The sequence below is a fragment of the Pteropus medius genome, unplaced genomic scaffold, assembly GCF_902729225.1.
Source record: "Pteropus medius unplaced genomic scaffold, Ma_sr-lr_union100, whole genome shotgun sequence".
NCBI classification, from domain to species: Eukaryota; Metazoa; Chordata; class Mammalia; order Chiroptera; family Pteropodidae; genus Pteropus; species Pteropus medius.
The window spans coordinates 33,029,934-33,049,905 of NW_024351730.1; the positions used below are offsets into that span (position 1 = coordinate 33,029,934).

Genomic DNA, 19,972 nt, shown 5'->3' on the forward strand with positions numbered 1-19,972 from the left:
ACATATATAAACAATATGTAAGTAAAATAAAAAGATACTATAGATAAAACATGTAATGCCTGTCACGAAGTAGGTAATTAGCAGGAATATGCCACTAATAGTTTGAAGAATGGAGGTTTCTTAAGGGCAAATTACCTGAGTTCTTCACTGAGTGTAGTTCAATGCCCTTCTCTACAAATCTGCTGACTGAATGGTGGCCAAAGGTGTATAACTGGTCTTAGAATAGCTTTATTATAGCCTAAAGTATATAGAGAAGGTTCACTTGTGGCAATTCTATCTAAACAATTCTACGGTCTGGTCTTAGGTAGTTTTTCTCCTCAGAATTGGTCTGGGAGGTGGTAGGATATGAGATTGGGAATCCCCAGCAGCCTAGTAAGGCTAATGGATACAAACACCAGATGTGAGACCACTGACTCTCTTCAGATATCTGATTGTCTCTCCTGCAAAGAAAAAGTCACAAAATGACCACTTGGAAAAAGCCTTACATCTGCTGATAGAATCTAACCTAGAGTCTCCAGATTTAGCAAATGAAAATACAGAGGCCCAGTTAAATTTGAAGTGATTTTGAATTACACATGCTTATGTACATGGAGATAAAAGAAAAATATTTCAGGGAACATACTTATACTGAAGTATTTGTTGTTTATCTGACATATATTATAAAAATATCTAAATTACATACTTCTTTCTTTAATTATGTCTCCATTATGATTTGGCTCTCCTTATAGTTATCTTGCAGCATTTACACATAAAATCTTATCTTACAGTTACAGTATATGTTTAATTTACATTGTGACATAGCTTCTACTGTGGTCACAATCATTTTCTTTTTTCTTTCTACTTTTTTCCACTGAACATTTGTTAATGAAAAATACACACTCACTATTAGTATCATGAGCCAATGTGTACTGGCATAAATTTTAAGATTCATTCTTCAAATTTGGTTTCTTGAAACACATAATACCTTCTTTCATTGCATAACTTACTTTTCCATTCTTCAGGGTTTTATTCTATCTCTTGATCAATGACTTTTAAAAATGTTGTTCACTGACAAAAACATTGTTGTCAATATTTATTCCTTTCTTCAACACAACACTTGACCATTTTTCACTTGTTCCTGTGCTGGAAGAGTATTTAGAAACATCCATACAAAAGAATTAATCCTTCAAGGGATGAAATTATTTCACAAAATAGTCAAGACAGTGCTATGATAGTTATCTATTTTAAGCTGGGATTTCTTTTCTTGTTCATAAGTAATATTCCTGTTAAGAACAGTTTTGACACTTAAAGGGATAGCTTTTTCTGTAGTTCTTTCTTTAACACATTCCACAATTTCTTTTAAGACTGGAGTACTTCAATAACATTGTTTACTCTTCTTTCAATTTGCATAATTTTATTACTAAGGCAATATTGAAAAGTATAATTAAGAAACATGTGGGCTTTCCTCAGTGGGTTATTTTAAAAGTCAACAAAAATCTTGGGAGCCTTTTCTTCGGAATTAATGTATGATTTGAGTTCTTCAAATAAAGAGAATTTTTTAAGTGACTATTCGAGAGAGTCAATGGATTCTGAATGCAAGAGCATTGAGGACAGCTGAATGTCAACAATATTACAAAAAAAATCTTTATTTTTTAATCTGCTCAAAGCTTTATTTTACTTTTTAGAACAGTGTTACATATATAACAGCCTAATATAAAATTCAAGCAAAATATTTGAATTTCAAATGCATTGAGCTACTCAAAAGACTCAAAAGACTATATACTGTATGATTTTATTCATACAACATTTTGAATAAGGCAAACATATTTGGACAGAAAACAGATCAGTGGTTGCTGATTGCTTTTTTCAATTATTTATTTTAGATTTATCCATGTTGATAGGTAGAGCCTAGTTCATTCCTTTTTAAATGCTATATGGTTATTCTATTATATAAGTGTATCATTCTTTATTTATATAATCCTCTACTGATGGATATTTAGATTGTTCACAGATTTTTGCTAATATAACAAATAGCAGTGAATGTCGTTGTGTACATTTTTAAAAATGAGAACTTTTAAGATTTACTCTCTTAGTAACTTTCAAATATGAAATGCAATATTATTAACTATAGTCACCATGCTGTACATTACATCCCCATGACATTTATTTTATGAGTGGAAGTTTGTACCTTTTGACACTTTTTACTTGTTTTACCTACCTCCAACTCATCCCATCTCCCCCATTTCCCAACATCTGACAACCACCAATCTGTTCTCTGTATCTGTGAGCTTGGTTTTATTTAATTGTTTGCTTTATGTTTTTATTTATATATTTTTTAGATTCCACATGTAAGTGAGAAAATATGGTACTTGTTTTTTCTGTCTGACTTACTTTACTTAGCAGCATACCCTCAAAGTCCATCCATGTTGTTGCAAATGGCAAGATTTCCTTCTTTTTTATGGCTAAATAATATTCATTATATATATATTTATATATATGTATGTACATGAATAGTTATATATGTATGCATATATACGTATATATCACATTTTCTTTATCTATTAATCCATCAATGAACATTTATATTGTTTCCATATCTTAGCTAAATAATGCTGCAATGTACATATGTCTTTCTGAATTAGTGTTTCATTTCTTTCAGATAAATACCTGGAAGTGAAATTCCTGGATCACATGGTAGTTATATTTTTAATTTTCTGAGGAACCTCATACTGTTTACCATAGTGGCTGTACCAATTTACATTGCCACCAACAGTGCACAAGAGCTCTTTTTTCTTCACATTCTCACCAACACTATTTCTTGTCTTTTTAATAATAGCTATTCTAACAGCTGTGAGGTGATATCTCATTGTGGTTTTGATTTGCATTACCTTGATAATTAGTGACATTGAACATTTTTCCATGTAGCTGTTGGCCACATGTGTCTTCTTTGGAAAGATGTCTATTTGAATTTTCTGCCTATTCTTTAATTGAATTGTTTGTTTTTTCTATTGAGTTGTAGTTGATATTGATTGAATTTGATAACGTCGGAGTCATGATAGTGTTTGTCACTCACAAGTCAGAACTCATAACTAATTGCAAAAGGGCTGAACTATTGAAAGAGTTGTGAATTTGAGAACTAACAATAAATTGAACTCAATATCTGATGTAAAAATGATGACGTTCTCCTTTACCCACAAGGAATAGCTGTACTTTTAAGGCACAGTATTACTGAATTGATGTTTTGGGAAATCTGGCTTTCAGGGATTGGTAGACTTTCAGAAATGAGAGCATCCAGCTATTGGTGGATTTGCAGATGTATTAGTGTGGCCACTGGAGTGAAGCACATACTCACCGGCTGCTGTATAGAATTGTCAGTTGCCACTGATTGGCCTTTCAGAAGCTTAGGCTGCCATTAATTTGCTTTCAGAAGCATAGTTATTGGAGTAAGGCTGTCACTGATTGGCTGGTTTTCCGAGCATACACACTGATCTCTTATTACTAATTAATGGTAGTTGCTTGTTCCTGACTTAGGATTTTAGCTAAAGAACGGTCTTTTCTTATATATGAAAAATATGTCTTTTAATTTTAAGTCCTCCTTTTGGTCTTCCCTCAGCCAAATTTGCAGGAGCGAACATATCAGATTGTAGAGATCTTTACTTGTGGAGGAAGGATTTTCAGCTAGTGTTGCCAATTAATAGATTTAAGCACAAATTACTGTGGTGGAAAACTAGCCCAAATTGCCAATATCTTGTGATTATTGAGAACAGCTGAATATACAACATTTAAGTAGGCCTCACAAAGTCAATGTGGAAGCAGGAAATATCATTAAAATATAGTACAAGTCCTGTCTATTTAGGGTGCCTGGCACCCTGATCCTAACCACATCTTGGGCTCTTCTTCTCTGTGCTCTTCCCAGCCCAGGTCATATTCCAAGTTCTCAAGGGTTCTCAAAGGGGTGTGGCTCAAGGTGAGGCTGGGTACTTTGAGAAGTTCCAAGCTAGATTAAAAGTTTGAATTTAAGTAGTGACATGATTCGATTTGCATTTTAGAAGAATCACTTGGCATCTGTGTAAGAGATTTGGGATCAGGGCCCAGAGACTGGGAGGCTGTGAGCCTTTTAGGAGTCTCAGCACTTAGTAGGAAGAAAGAATGAGAGCCAGCAGACTTTTGTTGTCACCGATGGTTAGTAATTTACTTATAGTATTGAATAAAATAACTGTCAAAATTTTGGGGTCTTATTTAAAAGGCATCACTTTGCTAATAATCCTAGGAAAATTTGGATAGTGACAAGTAAAGGACTTAGTGAAGAACCAGGAAATTCATAATAGCTCCCTAATTAGAAGTTATGTTCTGGGTACTGAGTGATTGTCCATGTATTACTTTCACAGTGTCATTATAAAGTAGGCACTTTAGTGCAGTGGCTAAGAGTCAGGGTATAAGGTCATAATTCTGGGGTTTAAATCTGGGGTCTGTCGCTTATTGGTTGTGCCACTTTAGGACCCACATTCTTCATCGCTATGATGGAGATAAGCAGTGTTACCATGTGTGATCATTTAAGGACTACATGAAATAATGGGCTTAGATTGTTGTGTTGTAGGGTGTGTCCTATTGTGGATGTTCAATAAGTGTTAGCTATTATTATAACATAATTTTACAGATGAGGAAACTGAATCTTAGATACATTTAGTTACTTTTCCAGGGTCATACAGTAAATGACAGGTGGTAGTTTGACCCAAATAGATCTGGCTTCAAAGCCTATAATTTTAATTATTACTCTCTGCTAACTCTCAATATCCGAGACACAGGTTTGGAGAAAATATAATATATGCACATAAAAGGAGAAAAATGGAAGTATTCTTTTTTCTTTTTTTCTGTAAGAAAAAAGATTATGTGGTCTAGTAATCGTTGTATTATCATTCCTAATAAGACAATGGAAGCTAAGTCTTGCCCACAGACATATCTGTTACTTGAGCTTCAGTTATGTCTTTTTAAATTAAGGTATTTCAGAGAACATTATGCTGACTATAGACTTGGAAGAAATGGAATAAAAAAAATCTTTGAAAAACTATGGTTGTTATTTTTAAAATTAATATTATATCATTTTTTGCAATTGCACTGGCATTAATTCAATATTGGGCAATCGAATTGAAGGTTTTTGCCCTTAAAATTTCCACCATTCAAAGATGCCTGGCTGGGATGTTGTACATCTGCCCACACAGAGAACCACTACTCAAGTACCTTCTGCTGGTTTGTGAACTGGTTTGAGTCAACAGAAAACAATTTGAGTTGGAACAGCCTCTCTGTGTCTATACTGCTATTGCTATTCTTGCCTTAGTTTTGATATTTGGCTCAGCAACTGTTTATCCAAACTTAAGAAAACAGGAAGCAGACAGTTCAAAGTCATGGTAATAGAGTAGCCACTAGGTTAAGAGTTCCATTCCAAACTCTCCTTAGGAGCAGAATAACAATCCTAATTAAGGGCTTTTAGATAACTTTTTAAATTACTAAATCGGTGAAGATATCTGCGCCCAGATCTTAAATTTTAATTAATTGCTTGGTTTCCACAATAAGTTGGGGTTTATGTTACCTTCTGGGGAGCCCTATTAAACTCAATTTTAACTTCTCAATTTACAGGATTTGAAATAGCCTAATTACTTTTTCCCCCTAACAGCTGTATTGAGGTATAATTGACATAGAATAAACTACACACATTTAAAGTGTAAAATTTGATAAGTTTGATACACACACACACACACACACACACACACACACACATGCACACCCCTCTATGAAACCATCACCACAATTAAGACAATGAAAAGTATCCATAAAAATTTCTTCCTGACCCTCTATAATCCTATCCTTCCATCTTCTCCCCAGGCCTCATGAAACCACTGATCTATTTTCTTTCCCCATAGATTAAAATATGTGGTAGGCAGCATTTAAAAATGACCCCAAATGACTTTTACCCTTGTATGATCACCTTTCTTTTGAGTATGGGGAGAATATGTAAAAATGAAGTATCATTTCCATGATTATGTCCCATTATGTGGTAAAAGGGATTTGACAGATGTAATTAAGTTTACTCATCAGTTGACCTTAAGATAAAGGATGAGACTAACCTAATCAAGTGATAATCCAAAAGCAGAGGTATACTTGGTGACTTTTTAGGAAGCAATAGAAAACTAATACAGATGTTGGTACATAGAAGTAGGGAGTGGCCAAAAATTCCTAAAATGTGGGAGTGGCTTTAGAATCAGGGAGTGGGTGGAGGCTGGAAGACTGTTAGAAATACAAATGTTAAAGATGTTCCTGGTGAGGTCTCAATAGAGAGTGAGAAAAGCATTACTAGAATTTGAAGGAATGAAAGTTCTTGTTATCCTAAGTGGAAAGCTTAGCAGAAAGCTTAGCCATAATGTGCCCTTCAGTTATGTGGAAAGCAGAACTTATAAGCAATGAACATAGATAACTAAGATTTCTAAGCAAAGTGTTGATACTGCCTGCTTCTTCTTGCTGCTTTTACTAAAATGCAAGAGGAGAGAAATACGTTGAGAGAAGAACTATTAAAACAAAAAGGAATTGGGACCTGGTAATATTGAAAATTCCCTGCCTCTTCACATGGCAAAGGATGTTAACATTAAGAAATTTGCTGTCAGGAGAGCATGATCTAAAAAAAAGTCCAAAGGAGTGACTCTACAACTCTTTGCTGAAAGCTGGGAAAGTTATCAAATGATCAGAATATTCATTCACAAGAGATTAAGAATATTCCTCACATCTTTTCACTCAAACCAGAGGACCTCTAAGTAGTTTCGGGGCTTTGTCCTTCAGCCATCTCAGCCAAAGGGATAGAAAGGGATATGTGAAAATATGTGTGGCTAGGACTTTTGTCTAATTGAGTGAACCTTGAGAAATCCATGGAAGAGTTTTTGAAAAATTTATATCAGTAGAAATGCTGCCAACTTAGATTAAAAGAGTCAGAGAAAGAGAGTATGAAATGAAAAGAGGCTATGGTGGGAAGGATTTTAAATTATGAATTTAACTTCTTTAATAGGTATAGGGCTATTTCTTCTTGAGTGAGCTTTGATGGTTTCGAGCAATCTAGCCATTTCATGTGAGTTGTTGAATTTATTGGCATAAAGTTGTTCATAGCATTTCCTTTTAAATCTTTTAATATCTATAGAATCTGTAGTATTTTCATCTCTCTCATTCCTTGTATTGAGAATTATGCCTTTTCTCTTATTTATTAACCTGGCTAAAGTCTTATAAATTTTATTGAGCATCTCAAAAAAACACCTTTAGATTTCATTGATTTTCTCTATTTTTCTTCAATTTTATTGATTTTAGTTCTGCTCTTTACTATTTCCTTTCTTTTACTTAATTTGAATTTAATTTTTTCTTGTTTTTGTAGTTTCTTACGGTGTAAGGTGAAGTCATTGTTTGAAAATCTATTTCTTTTCTAATAAGGCATTTAGTGCTATAAATTCCCCCCTAAGAACTGTTTTAGTGACATTTTGCTAATTTTGATAAATTGTTGTGTTTTAATTTTCATAATTCAATAAATGTTGAATTTCTCTTTGGTTTCTTATTTCACTCATTGATTATTTAGGAGTGTGCTATTTAGTTTATAAATATTTGGGTTTTCCAGAGATCTTTCTGTTATTGAGTTCTAATTTAATTCTATTGTAAACATACTTTGTATGACTCAAATCTTTTTAAGTTTATTGAGATTTGTTTTGGGGCCGAGAATGTGGCTTATCTTGGTAAATGTTCCACCTATTTTTATTTTATTTTATTCTTTTATTTTATTTTATTTTATTTTATTTTATTTTATTTTATTTTATTTTATTTTATTATGTTTATTGGTGTAACATTGGTTAGTACAATTATATAACTTTCAGGTGTATATTATAATTTGACATCTATATATTCTATTGTATGATTACCACCCAAAGTCCAATTTCCTTTAGCTATGTATATTTGATCCCTTTTACCCACTTCACCCTCCCCTCCCCCTACCCCCCTATATTTGACCCCTTTTACCCCATCTATCTCTCCTCCTCCTCCCCACCCCCTACCCTCTGGTAACCACTACTCAATTGTTCATGTCCCTGAGTCTCTGTTTGTTCTGTTCATTTGTAGCTTTTAGGTTTATATCCCACATATAAGTGATATCATGTGATTTTCAACTTTTTCAGTCTGGCTTATTTCGCTTAGCATGATTGTCTTGAGGTCCATCCATGTTGTCGCAAATGGCAGTATTTCATCTCTTCTTATGGTCGAGTAATAGTCCATTGTATATATGTGCCACAGTTTCTTTAGGACACTTCAGTTGTCCTAGGACACTTCAGTTGCTTCCATGTCCTGGCCACTGTAAATAATACTGCTATGAATATTGGTGTGAAAACATCTTTTTGGATATGAATTTTCAAGTCTTTGGGGTAAATACCCAGTAGTGGGATTGCTGGATCATATAGTAGGTCAATTCTCAGTTTTTTGAGGAACCTCCTTACTGTTTTCTATAGTGGCTGTACCAATTTGCAGTATGTTCTATCTATTTTTAAAAAGAATATTTCTTCTGCTATAGTTGAGTAAGTGTTCAATAAATGTCATTTAGATCAAGTTGGTTGATATTTCTCTTTATATCTTATCTGTACTGATTTATCAGTCTACTAGTTTTATCAATTATTAAAATCTGTCTATAATTCATGTTCATTCAAATTAAAGGAAAAGGAAAACAGATTCAATTCTCTAACCTCCACTGGTGTCTGTTGGAGTGAGGGTGTTGTGATGCTCTCAAGAGTGACTTAAGACTCCTCAAAAACATTTTTAGGTCCTTTAAGGCACCCACATAAACATGCTGTCTAAATAAAAACAAAGTCCTTGCTATGAAAACAAAGCTTCAGGGCGAATTCTCTTTCTATTCTCTCCACTCCCTTTCAAACTTACTGCTTTGCCTGTATAAATCCTATATATGAATTCTGTAGTTACTACTGTTGGAGAGCAGAATATTAGTGGTCTTACATGGTTCACATCCTTTGGTATTATAATATACAAAAAGAGTGGACTATTCCTGCAAATTCTGAACAAGTTCATGAAGAGACATAGATTGTAAAGTTTTTTGAACTCACAAATTGAAGAAATGGTCTAGAGATTACCTGAATTATAGGATAAGTCTGGGGTTCAAGAGAATGATGAGTTCAGGTACCAAAACTTTCTGCTAGAAATGTGTCTGGTTTTCTATTTTGTCCTCTATAGCTGACAGACAACTAAGAGACAATTGAAAGCTAATTTTTTTGTCTGTACATACTTTTGCACATCTAACTATCTTACAATAAGTTTTGGTATTTTGAATATCTATTTTCAAAATATAGTTTGAATCCTAAATTGATACATTTTAAAACTTCACATCAGGTCAGAGAGATTGCATAGAGTTACTATTTATAGTTTGTTAAAGACACCTCTCCAGCAATGTCAAGGCTGTTGCATGTGGACAGTTTCTTGAATTATAGCACAGAAACTTTAATATCTACCTCAGGAATGATAGAGGTCTTAAATAGGCAGTCATATTTACTAAAGAAACCTAGAGTTTTCTTAGATTGCCAACCTTGGTAAGACAAGAAATGTCAGGGTGACAGTGTTTAAGTGGCTCTTTTCAGATATGTTACACTGATTCTCTATATTTAAGATGCAAAACAGCCTCCCAAGAGCTATTTAATTAAGTGAAGTCTAGTTTCTTTGGAACCAAGTGATTCGGTGAGCAAATACATATCACCAAGTGAAGGAAGTAGAGGAAGTTATTATGTGCTTCGTAGACACAGTGACACTTTAGAACCTTATATCAAGGATCCTAAAAAGTGATTGGTTGAGAAAATTATCAGACTGAGTTTAAATTTCGGCAGGTAGAAAATTGTCATGCAAAAGTCCAGAACAGTGTGTCACTCGGTCTTCAAAGAAAAAGATAAGAAATCCTGGATTTTCAAAGTCCCTTTGAAGGCTTTTAAGGTAAGATGAAACATTCTCTTTACTCAGAACCAACAGATGCCTGTAGGAAGAAATTTGAATTTTAGAGGAGAAGCCAACTAGATTTTAAGAAGTGAATAACCCTGTGTGATTAGCTTTTCCTTCCTTTTTGACTTGTCAAATCAAGAGTTTGTATTAAAAGATAATGGAAAATTACGTGGTAAAATATTATATCACTGAAGAATTGTTTTTTTCTTTTCATAGCTAGTATATTAAAATATCAATTGCTAATAGAAAGAGTATATGTAAGATAAAACAAATATTTTAAATCTAAAATATTAACAACAGAATGGGTAGATCATTTATGTATAATCCACTGAAGTTTCATTAGTGTTATTTTTATTCAGAAAAACCATTTTTAAAAACATTGAATCTATTTAAAGCCATTTATTTAAGCCTAACCATTGTAATGTATGATATGATGGGATTTAATGAGAGAGGAAAAAAACCAATCTCTTTCTCCTTCAAATGGTAACAATAGTAATATTTAAACACTAACTCTATTAAGAAATAAACATGAATTTGGGAATTTGATTTAACACATTATGTTAACATTTATTTCAAAGTCTGACTAATTCACTCAGTGATAAGCTCTGTGAGGATAGGGCTCATGTCTCTTTCCAGAGCTCAGTATCTGGCCCACATTAGGCCTTCAAATATTTGTTGGATGAGTGAATCCTAGTTTATATTTAATTTTTTGGTCCTTGAAAAATCAACCTTTGACATCGAAAAAAACATTTTTTTGCCAATTAAACATTAAGGTTTTAAAAGCTATATTAAACAGCTACAGATTCTGACTTCTGTCACACTCCTTTTCCACTTTATAATATAATAATAGGTTTGAAGAAACAAAGACATGTTACTAAAAGTTAGCAAACAGAGGTGGAAATTTGATAATTATCTGGTTGCTTTGGTTACTTTTGATAAAAATATTACACAACTGGGATTTTAAAAATCCATCTTGGGCTTTCAAATGGCTTTAATAAGGCATTGCTTTTCACTGTTTTATTATTTATTCCTCCAAATTAAGTAATTGCTAAATCTTGTTTTATTTATGACAATACATGAAATAATCTGAAGAAGCTTCACGCAATTCTTAAGCCTCTTTTTTCAGGCTGACAAAATTGAGGCCATTTCTATAGCAGCCTTTCAAGCCAGTTATCTCCCTGTGGAAACAATGGCAAACATCATCATGCACCATGTAATTGTTCTCGAGTGGATGTGAAAGGGAGCTAATGTGGTCAGATTTCTGGATTGCAGTTTAGACATGGGCTGTGCATAACCCTGGCCTTCAATATAGGTACCTTTCCAGGACACCATGGCTCCTCCAAATCACAGTGGACACTAGCCTTCTGCCAGGTCTGTGTAATAGTTAGGTTTGAGACTGCAAAGTACAATATAATCCCTGCTACCTGAATAGCTACTCTTCAGCATCTATGCCCAGATCTCTGCATTATACTTGTCCTGAGGTCACCTCAGCCTTGTTTTTAATCTATAGCATTTTGGAAGGAGGTCATGGCATTCTGCTGAGCAGTTATAAGAGTAAGCACTTTTTTTCTCTCTCAGTAGCTCTAGAACTGTGTCCTCTTTCCTGTGGAGAAATGCCAATAATCCCATGGCAGTTGATATTCACTGAGGTTTTATTATGTTTCCACTATCAATATTAAATTTGTTAAAGGCTACTTTATGACCTGCAGCAAGCATTATGATCTATAAATCCAATGGGAGTCTATAAAATAAGAGTAAAACTCTCCCTTCCTTTTTATAGTAATAGTATCATTATATCAAGAAATTCAATTTACGATAAATAGGAATTCAAATTTTTGATTCACATGGACTATACTGTCTATTCCAATGTACCAAAAATATATATTAGAACATTTTTGAGTGTGTTATTCTAACAGGAATAAAAGATCATGTTTTTAGAAGTCCCACATAATAATTGCTATCATTTATTAAGAGATTGCTAAATACCCAGGACAGTGCCAGATATTGCTTATACTAATAAATATTTATTCATTAACAACATTCATAAAATACCTTTTTCTGTGCTATGTGTTGGAATACAATGATCACCAAGACATTCTCCTGGGTTTCAGGAGCTCTCATAAGGGCAGAGAAATGTATAAGTAACTGGGCTGTTTTAAAACAGTACAGTGTGCTACCAGCGAGGTGGGCTGAAGCTGCTGGATATAAAAAGAAGAGAGACACTGAACACCATCTGAATGAAGTAGAGCCAGAGAAGCCTTCTCAGACAATATTCTTCTGCTAAGATAATTCAGGTACTCCAGAAGTGCAGGCATTATTATTAGCCCAGACAGAGAAAACAAAAGCTTAATAAAGTGAAGTTTCTCAAGCTCACATATCAAGTAGCAAATGTAGAATTTGAATCCAGTTCTCAGAATCTAAACTCCACTAGCCTAGGCTCCCTCAAGTCTTTCCCTTACAGTCTAGAATAGCACAATATATGGATTTTGGGTGGGAATGATAAGTGCTTCATCTTTTAAGCACAATCTTAGCACAATTAATTAATGCTTGGTTAAAACTATTTAGAAGAGAGAGCTATTATTACCATCAAGAAGAGCAGAAGGACAAAGTTGTGGTTTTTCTTTTGTGCCTATGTGGCCGTTTCCCTTTACTGGCAGAGGCAGAAAAGGTCAGGTAGCTATACTGATGCTGAGCCTGATGATACCTCGTATATCCTTGTGACTGCTCCAGGTATGTTCTAGAACACTGAGTCCTGACAGGCACCTTCTCATGTTGTATATATCCTCCTTGCCCAGGAAAAATACAAATGCTTACAGATCAAAATAATATCTTACTGTGGTTGTCATCTTTTGCTTTATAAATAATGTTGTGTTGTTCTTTTTTAAAAAACAGCCATTGATTAATATTCCTAAAGAAAATGAAGATAATTATATATTTTTGCATTTGGGCAGCATCATGGGCCATTCCTGTAAGTATGCCTTCCTCAGAAAAGCTCCTTACCTTGCTATCTCTTTTCACCTAACACTTTATATGTATATATAATACATATATTATATATTTACATGCACACACACACATATATATTCTTAAGGCTTTGCAAATAAGCTGAGCCTAAACATTTACATTTGCATGAAAGACTTGACAAGAATTCTCTGAGATCTCAACAAAACCAAACATGACTCTTAATTCATGCTCCTATTCCTCCAATGAAAACTCATGCTAGTCAGAAGGATACTTATTTTAAAAATCTGTTTAGATTAATTTACATTCAGTGCCCAGAAGTCATGGAGACTTTCATCTTCATTCATGCTCTATCAATTTCATTCTAATATCAATAAAGGCTGTATTATTTAGGAAGTTTTCAAGAAAGAAAAATAGGAAAAAACAGAATTTTTTCAACATAGAAGAAAACTTACACTCAGAGAATTGTGTTTTATATGCTTGCTGTGGAAAAATTGGAATATACAGATAAACAACCACCAAAAAAATTAAACCATTTGTAATTTTATTAGCTAGCTGTTATGATTAACATTTTGATATATTTTCATAATAGCAAACAATTTGATCTTTTTGTAATTGGGAATTTCCTCAGCCATTTCAAATGTGCTGCTGAAGAGCACAAAAGTAGCCTATTACTTGATTTTGATTCTGTGCTGCCTCTGGTCAGACCAACTATTTTCTTAGGGATTTTGGCCAGGACTATAATTGGGGTGAGTCTTGTGCTATCTTTACTCATCTTTAAAAAAGACTATTCCCCTTTTATTGTTGAGATAAATGTTATGGTTAATTCTTCAATAAAATTAGTAATACCATTGTGAAAAATATCTGTGTGCCCAGTTTAAATTCCATATAAGCCCTGTAAAAAGTCACTTCTTTTTTTCTACTTGATTAGATCATACTTTGGCCTTCGTGTTTTATATATATATATATATATATATATATATATATATATATATATATATATATATATATATATGAAAAACTGCGTGTGTGCATGTACACAAAATAAAAATGTTTTCAATTTCCAATATTTTCACTTTGGTAGGTTCCTCAAATCAAGCCATTGGAGAGATATGCTGTTGACAAATCTGTGAATTTAAATCTTCTAGCAAAATCAAAAGTGCCAATACAGGTATAGGATATAAAATGTATTTCTAAGGTGTTTTTAGATTCCATTAACTTCCAAAATTTTACACTCTTCTTTTCAGCTTGCATTACTTCAAGATGATAACCACAATTAATTTTGAATTGTTTCTTTTTCAGAATGAGTTAAATGCCAATTATTCTACTAAAGAAATTGGTGTCCCCATGCATGAAAATGAAATAGGAAGGCAACAGTATACCAAAGATGGTTACAAAGGAGAGAGAAATGGCTCTGAGTGGGCGGAAATAGAAGAGAAAAGTTTTTCTACACATTCCAACTTAATAAATGAAGAGAGGAATCCTGAGGATCAGAATGGGAGCACAGGAAAATTGGAAACATATGGTCATGATGGGATACATGGAAAAGAAGACAGCACCTCAGCACATGGCATCAGGAGAGAAGTAAGCATTATCAACAATACTGGAGCAGAAAATGGGAGCAATACTAATGGAAATACTGATAAGGATTCAAAAACTGAGGATTTTGGAGATGTGAGTCAGCGTGAGGATTCCACTGTTGTCAAAGAAGATAAACATCAAGTAACTGGAAGCAATAGCAGTACAGGCCACGAGGATGGAATTAATGGGAATTCCTGTAGAAATGAGTGTGATACTAGTGAAATAACACCTCAGAGAGCAAGTGAGGGAAATAACAATAACAAAGCGGGAGTAATGCCAAGGGGAAGTGGAGCTGGCAATAGAGAAGATGCTGGCCTGGATAATTCTGATGGGATTCCTAGTGGGGATGGAGCAGATGAGGATGAAGACAAGGGCTCTGGTGATGATGACGGTGAAGGAACTGAAAATGGAAAAGAGGGCACTGATAACAACAAGGCCCAGGAGGGTCAAGGTCACAGAAAAGAAGATGATGATGACAACAGTTTAAGGCAAGATTCAATTAGTAGTGAAGATGATGACTCTGAACACAAAGAAGATCTGCATGGCATGGATGGAAACGATGCCTCCAAGAGTGAGGAGGATTCTGGCGGAATTCCAGAAGACACCGACAGCCAAAGAATAGAAGACACCCAAAAACCCAATCACAAAGAAAACAGTGGTGTGGAAAATGGAATCAACAAAGATTCAGAACCAAGTACAAATGGGAAGAGCCAAGACAAGGTTAGTTTGCGAAGCTGATTTCTTTCAATGGCAGTTTAAATTTTCCCCACCACTTGATAGTAGTAGCCCAAGAATAAATCACGACTTGCATTCATGTATTTTTGCACCTCAGTTACTTGAGTATTTAATGGGAAAGCTGGAACCCTTACTAGACTTTGATATAGAAAAATTTTAAAAATCAGATATTTTTGAAAATTTGGTTACAATTCTGGAAAAGTCTTATGCTAAATAATAGCTACCCCGTGTAACAGTTTACAAAAATTTCTACTGAGTAAAAACACAGATAGATTGTTAAATAATCTAAACACTAGAGCACTTTCAAGTACTAAATAAAACATTTTCACAAACAAATGTTTCTGAAGTACTGGAAGCTGAACTCCTGTTTCTCTGGTCCCTTTTCCCTGTCGGTTTTCCTCAGACCAATGCAATTTTGTAGCATAACATTCATTCTTTATCCTATTCTTCCATAGGGAATAGAAACTCAAGATCTCAGCAATGGCAACAGGAACAACATTACCAAAGAAACCGGGATAGTCAACAAAGATAAGGAGAGTAAAGGACAACATAATATCATTGTGGGCAAAGGAAATATCAAGATACAAGAGGAGGTTGACAACATGCAAGGACCTGGCCAGAAATTAGAACCTGTAAATAAGGTTGGACACAGCAAAATAGGTAGTGAAAGTAATAGTGATGGATATGATAGTTATGAGTTTGATGATGAATCCATGCAAGGAGATGATCCCAATAGCAGTGATGAGTCTAATGGCAATGACGATACCAATTCTGATAGTGACAATAACAGCAGTAGCCAAGGAGATGCTTCTTATAACTCTGATGAATCAAAAGATAATGGTAATGACAGTGGCTCAAAAGGAGAAGATGACGACAGGGATAGCACATCAGATACTAATGATAGTGACAGTAATGGCAATGGTAACAATGGGAGTGATGATAATGGCAAATCAACCAGCAGCAATGATAAATCAGATATCAGTGACAGTAGTGAAAGCAGTGATAACAGTGACAGCAGTGACAGCAGTGACAGTAGTGACAGCAGTGACAGTGACAGCAAATCAGATAGTAGTGACGCGCAACAACAGTGACAGCAGTGACAATAAGCAGCAGTGACATGACGATTACAGTGAGCAAGTAGAGTGACCAGAGTGACAGTAGTGAGCGACAACAGTAATGAAAATAATGCAGCGACAGCAATGTCCACAGCAACAAGTAAAATAAATGGTGCGCAGTACATGAAAGTAAAGTAATGCAAATGAACGTAATAGTTCAATGCGATACCGTACAACAATAACAATTAATATGACAATGGTATGTGACAAAGGCAATAATGTGCTGCTTATCGCGTGACCAGTACAATGACAAGTGCCGCCATCAAAGTGACAGAGTAATCGTAAACAATAACAGTAACCCAATAGTAATATGGCTTTAACAATTGAGTATGGTGACAATGGTGACCCTCTCACTAAGCAGTGACAATGGTATGCAACAGTGACAGTAGTGATGCTGACAGCAGTGACAGTAGTGATAGTAGTGACAGAATGACAGTAAGTGACAATGCAGCAGCAGTAGTGACAACAATGAGAATAGTGACAGCCCAGGAGTGACAGCAATACGTAGACAACGGCAAACAGTGTAGTGATGACAATGGTAACTAACAATAGCAACAACAGTGACAGTGACAGCAGCAATAGCAGTGACAGTGACAGCAACAAAAGCAGCGATAGTGCATCTGACAGTAGCGATGAGAGTGACAGCAAAAGCAAGTCTGGCAATGGCAACAACGGAAATGATAGTGACAGTGATAGTGACAGTAAAGGCAGTGACAGTAATCACTCAACCAGTGATGATTAGAACAAAAGAACACACCACAAGATTCCTTTTGTGCAAAGTTCGGCGAGTGATAGGAAATAAATATTTCTAAAAAAAGCAAGGGAAGGGGAGAAATAAACAAAACACATGTAAACATCTACAGAAAACAAGGGGAATTAAGTCAAACTGATTATTCAGAACCAAGTCTCAACTCCCTCAGTGAGAGAATCAGAATGCATGACCTTTGGTACATGCGTGTTAAAACATATCCTGAAACGAGTTTGTTAAAAGCGTAAACCTAAACATAAAAGAACAGTTAAAATATTCTTTAATACTTTACATAGAAACCTCAAGTAATCACATACTACGTGATAACTTCAATTAAGATACCAAGTGCTTTAGAGAATGTAGCAAGTAAACAGTTGTTATAAGCAACCGGTGGCTTTGCCTTAATCTTTCCAGTAATCATATATTTTGACTAGATGGTCTGTTTACTGCTGTTACTGTGATATTCAGTTTAGCTGCTAATTCATTTGTTTGTTCTAAGGAAGGACTTGTAACACGAAAAAAAGCAGCAATAATTTAACCTATTTGGACCATGGGAGTAATCTTTGTAATTACTGAATAGAGTAATTCCAAATTAGGGAAATTTTAAAGAGTGTTAGAGGAATTCAGAGACTGGTTTACACAACAAAATCTGATGTCTAGCAAACCACTGGAAATTTAGCATAAAGTCCCTAAACTACTGGCAAAACTGATGCAGTGTTTTAGAACAGCGTCTGGCCTCAAGTAGCTACTCACCAATACTAATAAATAAAGGAATTACATGGATGAAGGACTCTTGGGAAGGTTCACTTTTTGAACTCTATATTCAGAACTCTGTTAAGTGAAATCAGTTACTTGTCTTCCACTTCAGTCTCACCAAGCCAAACTTGGTTCACATTTCCCTTTTAAAGCCCCAATTTCAAGCCAAAACTTCCAAATCAGACCCTGAGACTCTCTTCTCTCTATTAATCTCTTTAATAAAGTCAACAGTTTCTGGTGGATAATGCTTGGAAACTACTCTTTTTATTTGAGAATCATATAAACAGCTAAAAGCCGAGATTGGACTCTTCAGGTTTTTGCATGAATGAAGGTAATTCTTAGTTTTGGGATGAAGCCCAAATGCTAGAACATGAGGATCTTGAAGATACGTGTGACTAGAGTGAGATATTTAATAAGGTGGAGATATAATTTATCACCCAAACTAGGATACTTTTGAGAGTGAAAGAGGTGCTATCAATAATTACTCAGGGACAGGAGGTATAAATTGGGATTGTCCAGGACACTGGGAGATACAATGACCATAGCCATAAACCTTTAGGGTATATTTTCCAAAGTTTAGTAGTGATTTGTCATTTCTCTCTTTTTCCACTTAGGTAATTATTATAGATTTGTTCTAGTTCAAAGGTAAAAATCTATACAACAAAATTTTGGGCACAACTTTTTTTTCGGTCTTGATATGGCTTCTTCTTCATATCCTTAGTTATAGGACTTCTGTTCAACTAGTCTTCAAATGGTTCTCCAGGTTGATCATTCTATAATTTAGTTGTAATTTTAATGTGGTCATGGGAGGAGGCAAGCACAATGTTTACTTACTCTGCCATCTTGACCAGACTCTCTAGGTACAACTTCTTTAATGTTAATTTTCAACCAATCATTAGTTGACAATTTATGTTCTAATATTAGCCATATTTTACACAAAGAGTTTCAGGTTGTTTTTTCTGCCTTATTCCTCCTTTATGCAAGAATTTCTTAGTTAAGAGATCCATCTTACAAGGAATATTGCTAAAGGTGTTAAAAATACTGCTATTTACAAACTACTTGGTAACTCAAAATACTGTAAAATTTCAGGTTTCAATATGTCGCAATCATGTAAATGACTTGAAACTTCTTTCATAAAAATATGCTCTAAATTTTTAAGTCTTTTATCTTCAGGTTTTTAAAAAATTTATAAAGTATGGCTTTCAGTGGCTGTCCCACCTATTTCAAAAGGTTGTCATGAGCACTAAGTCAGGTAATGGATGTGAAACTCTGTAAATTGTACAAAATATGTAAGTGAAAGAGAGAATAAATTTTGGTATTATAATAAACATCTATTTATATGACTGTTCACAAGGAAAACTCCCTTCATCTTAATGAGTTTGCAAGTACTTACTCCCTCCTCACATTTTTTAAAATTAGCTATTTTAATCAAAAAAGGAATATATGTATGTACACAAAATAAAAAATTCAAACACTATGAAAACGTATACAAAAATATTACATCACCATCCCATCTTCCTTAGAGGCAATTCCCATTACTAAAATCCTGTGGAACTTTCCAGAAGTTTTCTATGCACATATAAGCACATTTGTCCTCTTTTTAAAAACACATGGAAGTCTACTAAACACAGAAACAAATAGTGGCATGTGTGCGTGTGGAGGGGTAGGGGAATTTGGTGGTGGGGATGGGTTTCTGGATTTATTTGTGCTACAGTAAAAGAGCTGAGGTAATACTGTCATCTTCTGAAGAAGAGACTATCATGGTAGTGCTGGTGGGTTTGTTGAGAATTCAAGATTTCTTTTGGTTTGCTTGGGCTACTCCAGATATGACTGAAAACGCATGATCTTAAAACTGCCTCTCAGAGGCCGTCTTATCCTTCCCACCTGACCCAGGAATTCCTTCCACAAATCAGGAAAGGTAGTAAGGGTTTTTATTTGTTGTTATTACTATTGTTATAAAATCTATTTCTTAAAGTAGATTATAAAAATATAACCTTTAGAGAGTCATACCTCGCCATATAAATACATTTAAAGCTATTAACTGGAAAGGAATTTCCCATAATTCCAACTTGCCTTATGGTCTGTAATG

The 19,972-nt window shown here is 34.5% G+C and overlaps 1 protein-coding gene across 1 annotated transcript; it reads left to right on the top strand.

Moving 5' to 3' along the window:
- The first annotated feature begins 12,904 nt into the window (after positions 1-12,904).
- DSPP (dentin sialophosphoprotein) lies at positions 12,905-17,121 on the top strand. Its single transcript, XM_039845780.1, is given in 7 exon segments — positions 12,905-12,955; positions 14,033-14,119; positions 14,251-15,249; positions 15,720-16,351; positions 16,760-16,803; positions 16,806-16,864; positions 16,867-17,121. Coding segments are annotated over 7 exon segments (2,127 nt in total).
- The last annotated feature ends 2,851 nt before the right edge of the window (positions 17,122-19,972 follow it).